This window comes from Bos mutus, chromosome 6 (assembly GCF_027580195.1).
Source record: "Bos mutus isolate GX-2022 chromosome 6, NWIPB_WYAK_1.1, whole genome shotgun sequence".
Taxonomy (NCBI): Eukaryota; Metazoa; Chordata; class Mammalia; order Artiodactyla; family Bovidae; genus Bos; species Bos mutus.
The window spans coordinates 6,080,871-6,086,286 of record NC_091622.1 but is presented as its reverse complement, the minus strand read 5'-3'; the positions used below and the strand labels follow the sequence as shown (position 1 = coordinate 6,086,286).

General features: G+C 32.9%; 1 protein-coding gene across 1 annotated transcript; it reads right to left on the bottom strand.

Moving 5' to 3' along the window:
- Nucleotides 1-1,600: 1,600 nt before the first annotated feature.
- Nucleotides 1,601-4,522, bottom strand: FABP2 (fatty acid binding protein 2). The gene is made up of 4 exons (XM_070372909.1): nucleotides 4,456-4,522; nucleotides 3,124-3,296; nucleotides 2,019-2,126; nucleotides 1,601-1,651 (listed from the first exon to the last, which is right to left on the bottom strand). Exons 1-4 carry the CDS (start codon nucleotides 4,520-4,522, stop codon nucleotides 1,601-1,603), a joined length of 399 nt encoding a protein of 132 aa, XP_070229010.1.
- Between the last annotated feature and the right edge of the window lie 894 nt (nucleotides 4,523-5,416).

Here is a 5,416-nt window from a genome sequence, read left to right as displayed (position 1 = left end):
CGAAGGAATTAAGGGTTTTTTTTTTTTTTAAGATATATTTCTTTGTAATAGGCTGAGTAATAGCATAGATGATAATGTACTAAGAGTCAAGACCTACATTCAATTCCTGTGTTCCTTATGGACTCTGCAACATTAGACAAGCAAATAAACTTCTCCATACTATAGATTTTCCACTGTCAGATGAAATTAACACCTGCCCTTTTCCTACTTCACATATGTAGACAAGATCCGAGAGGTAGAAGCACTCTGAACCTTTATTTCTAGAAAGTGCGTGAAAAATCTAAGTAGTTACTGTTTTCAGTGTGAAGATTTTAATACAGTTATAAAATGAACAGTGGATTCAAGTTCTTGTTTTTGTAAAAGATTATATTCTTCAATCTGTTCATCTTCAACATGTACACAAACATTTTTCTTTCTACATTGTAATGTATCTGCCATATCTATATACAACTTAGAACAGTACCTGGAACTTCGTAAGAACTATATAAATGTTAGCTATTACCGTCATCAATGTGAAAAATAGTCAAAACAAAAGTCCACAGAGCCAAATGCTTAAAAAATTTACCACCTCTGCGCCCTGTATACACACCGACCTAAAATGCAATTGGTTGAAATACATAAAGTAGTATATTATGTGAGTATATGAGTGAAGGAAAACTTTGGGGGCCCTGAAAACCTGTAAGTGTATGTGTTTATGAATGAAAGGGGAGGGGTGACACTTGAAGACGACACTTTTGGTGCCTGATAGCCCACTTGTTCTCAAAGACTGGTTAGTGTACCTGCTGCATCAGAATCACTTGGGAGTTCTCTAAAATCCCTGGTTCTGTTTTCAGAGATTCTGATCTAACAGGATAATGGTAGGGATTAAGCATGCAAACAGTTCTTAAGTTTCTCAGATGATCCTGCTGCTTACCCAGGTCTGGGAATCACTGGCAATGTAGAAAAATAAAATGCACTTTGCCTTAGCACATCATTTGTTTCCTGTCGTTTTGTTCAGAGTGGTATGTATGTATGAAGAAATACACAAATCCACAGCCAGAGAAGATAGAGGATCTCTATTAAAATCAGAATAGTGATTATCTCTGGCTTATGGGTTTATGGAAATATTTATTTTGCATTTGTTTTTCTTAGTTCTAAACTTTCTGGTTAAATATGTATTATTTTTATAATAAATGTTGCTAAGGGAAATATTTACAACCAGTACAAGATTATAAAGACCCCCATGCAATATATATCTTTAATTTACCAAATGTGGGGCAAAACCCAAAACAGTCTATTAATGAATATGTCTTTTTTTTTTTTTTAAGAGAGACTACTTTTAAAGCAATGTGGGAACAATATTTATTCATATGTTTTTTAAAATGTCACATTCTTTTAGAACACCAGTAAACACATCTTAGAAATTGTAAGACAAGTTAAATCCTAATTAGCTTTTACATGTTTTTCTTTGGTGAGACTGGAAATATAAGCCATTGACCAATGCTTATGAAAGATCTAATCAATCAGCAACTTTATACCAGATGAGGAAAGGAAAGCATTTCTGGTTCAATACAGATTTTCCATCTAATCTGTGTTCTGGGCAATGCTCCAGGAACAGTGCTCATTCCTTTTTGAAAATCCTCTTGGCTTCCACACCTTCATAAGTGTAAGTCTGAAAGGTGTTCATAAACATAGAAGAATTTGACGTTAAGATTAGAGGCTCAATTAAGAAAAATATTAGTAGTATTTAGCTTCAAAATGTATTTTTTTCTTGTACTTGATAGTCACATTTTATACAGATAGAGGAGACATTCATTTAAAAATAAGTTTTGGTTTGTAGTCACTTTTTCAGTTAAAATAGGCTCAATGTGTTGACGTATGTAAGTTCTCTTCAAATAGGCATCAGAAAATACCTATATTTTAAAACTCAGTAAGATTTATGAGAAAAGTAATAGTCTGTTTATTGATGATTTAACTCAGCAACCCCCAGATAAAAATCATTGCTATGTAATTATTTTTGTCTTTGGAAAATAACTCACCTGGACCATCTCGCCACCTATAATTTCTCGGACAGTATTTAGTGCATTTCCATTGTCCAACCGTTTAAATTTTCCGACAAGTTTATCTCCCTCCAGGGCCCACGCCCCCTGTATAAGATTTCAAAATAATAATAAAAAAACCATTTTTAAGGGTCTTACACGTGTCAGGCTCTGTTCTGAGGTCTACAGATATACTTCTTCAAACTTCACTATAACCCTATGAAGGAGATATGTTTATCTCCGTTGCACAGATGAAAAAACTGAAATACGGTAATTAAAGTCACAAAGCCAAGCTTGCACCTAGATTACCGGGGCTCTAGAGTACGTGCTGGTAACCATCTCGCTCTGTAGTTTCCAAATGCTGAATTGTAAGGCAGATAATCGGGACTTCTCTTTACTAAGTCTTTCACATTAAAAAGAGTGTTCTAAGTTTAATCATGGTTCATATTAGTTTAACAGAGAAGTTAACAAGCTTGTACTTGTTTTAATTTATGTAATTGTGGTAACAGATAAAACAGCCATAATAAAATATTTGACAGCTTAATTGTCACTGCAAACATGTTTAATTTAACCAGAAAAGTTCTAAGTGGAAACATTTTTTAAAAAATCACTTGAAAAATGTGACCCCATTTTATATCTTAAAATTTTAGATCTTAAATAGTAAAATGAATTCCCAGTGACCTACATTGTAACATTGGACCTTTCTATTTGGTCACACATTCATTCACTAATTTATTCACTTATTTTATCATTTCAATTACACGTCTATTATATTTAAGTTAGATAGCTCTAGAAGCTTTTATTGCTGTCAGATATGTTGAAAACACTGAAATTTTCTTTATGAATAGGTGTATGCTTAGTAATTCAAAGGATATTTTTCTAATTGTTGTTTAATCCAGGTTCTTTAATAGATAACATATGAAAATCAAAACATTTTTAAATACTCTGCTAACTTGTATGATGTTTAATATAGATAAACTCCACTGACTGCTTCAGTAAATGAAGGAGACCTACATTCATTACCCGATCCAGTGGAAGAAAACAGAGATTATTTTTGCAGTATGTAAAAAAATCAGGAATGCTTTGCTTATAAAAAATTTCTTACACTGAGTTCAGTTCCATCTGCGAGGCTATAATTAAAAGTGACACCAAGCTCAAAAATAATTTCAATGGTTCGAAAAGTGCTTGATTCTTTGACTGTGAATTTATTTCCTTCTTGTGTAATTATCAGTTTCAAATTATCATGAGCTGCAAGCTTCCTTTTCACCACATTAATACCTGCAAAGACAAAGAGATTGGAGGAAATAAAGTCAAAATGCCATGGAAAGTGCTACTTTTCCAAGTTCTGTTTAAACTAGTTAATTAACCAGTTAATATTTTGTGGGTGAAGAGGAATACCTGATCATATTGCCTTTGCACAAGAGCATTCAGATTGCTTCTGTAGAAAAAGTTCAAGCTCAATCATATCAAACTGTTTTTCTAAAACTGAAAAAAATTAAATGAAGCATAGAATTGTAGAATCTTAGAACTGAGTAATTTTTTTAAAAATTATAAATATTTTTGTTTCAGTGTTAAGTAAGTCAAATTCCAGGGATATCAAATGAAGGATTAAGAAAGTACATTTATATATTTATAAGGATATACTACTTTAATTCCACATGTATGGTACACTTTCTTTTTTGATGTCCCTTTGCTTTCCATGGCTTTAAAATTTTGAGTTTCATAATTCTCTTTGCTTTTTGTGGTGTTTCTATCATAGAAATGAGAAAATTAGCAAATATTACGGTCAAATTCATTATTATAAGAATCTGCAAATTCCATAAATGTGAACTTGGAATTCCTAAACTACAGGATATAATTGATGCAGATTTTTATTTTTAGGGAATGACAAATCTTTTTGCCCAAAGTGTTCAGCGTATGGGCTGCCAGAGTAGTGGTGTAGATATTAAAATCTGTTAAATTAAAACTTCTGTAGAAACTACATACTGTCATGAGATCATTCCAAAAGCTCTGCAAGTCAGAGGAAGAGAATTAAGTCTCATTTGTTTTCATTGCTCTATTATATGGCCTTTGCTTTTCCATCCCCTAGAATTTAATATTTTAAAGTATGAAGGTTATCATTATGCTCTGCCATATTTTACTTTCTAAACAAACAAAAAACTATTCAATTTTCAGTCACCAGTTAACATAAATGAAACGTATCTGGATGTTTTTTGTGTTTTAGAGAATAGTGCCCAAGAATCTTTTCTTCCACTGGTGAGAGTGTATTCTTTCTAATGTAAGAAGTGAGCATGTGGTTTTCCCTACTCTGAACCAGCACCCATTCTTGATCCTCACCAGCACAACAGGTGCCATTGCCGAAGATTTGAGGTTTAGAAGGAGTTAAAGATGTCTGTGAAAAACAAAAGAACAAGCTGTTAAAGTATTAAGCACTTACCCATTTTTTCCATGAACTTTTCATAGTTCTCATTTCTGTCTACCTTCCAAGTACCATCAAACGCCATGGTCTCTGGTTAATTCAGCCTCTGAGCAATCAGAGATTCAGGTCCGTCCTTAGGAGAGAATTTATTCTATTTCTTATCTTAGAACCAGCTTCATATTGTGATGTGGAAGTTTAAAGTTCAAGAGGCCACTTGACTTCATTAATGCCAAACCTTCTAGTTTCTATAAATTTCTTAGTTCCCCTTCTGAAATGCAACTGCAATAAACATGATAAGCATATGTATTCTATCTTAAACTATGACTTACAGGTACAATTATTTCAAGAGTTAGAATGCATACTGTATGAAGATAGTTTTTTTGTTTGTAAGTTCAAAGTGCACACTTTGTTGGATGTAGCATAATTTAGAGCATATATCAAATGGGTTTTGGAAAATGAGACTATTAATGACCTATCCCTTTTTTATAATAGCAGTTACCTTGTAAGTAATGTAAGACTTCATGATCAAATACAGCTGAAAAGTTGATGTTAATAGGATATTGAGACTGGAATTTTATTTATTTTTCTAATATGTCCTTTTGCATTGTGTTTTTGGGTTTCCAGGACTTTGGGTAAATATCGTGGCACCTGGTCCAGTGCATGACACACAGTAGGGACCCATTACATTTTTGTTTTGGTCTTAAATGCAGGTAGGCCACTGAGAAAAATTTCAAGAGGTAGAAACATGGATGGATGTCATGAAAACTCCCATAAGTGAAAGAATCTTTAGACATCTGCCATGTGCAGAAAAAACAAAAGCCAGATGTCAGCTATGCCATTAACTAAAACCATTCCTGTATTTACTTTCCCCATACTCAAACCACTATATTTGGTTAAGAAAATCCTTGAAATTTGGTTAAGAAAATCTTTGATTTTCTACTGTCTATTAGAAAGTCACCAAAAGTGTGTTTATTTAGGT

Excerpts from the sequence above, each read along its gene's own strand:
- FABP2 (XM_070372909.1), bottom strand. The coding sequence starts at position 4,522 with ATGGCGTTTGATGGTACTTGGAAGGTAGACAGAAATGAGAACTATGAA. Across the intron at positions 3,297-4,455 it reads AAAGTTCATGGAAAAAATGG|GTATTAATGTGGTGAAAAGG; the intron begins GTAAGTGCTTAA and ends TTGTCTTTGCAG. Across the intron at positions 2,127-3,123 it reads CAGATGGAACTGAACTCAGT|GGGGCGTGGGCCCTGGAGGG; the intron begins GTAAGAAATTTT and ends AATCTTATACAG.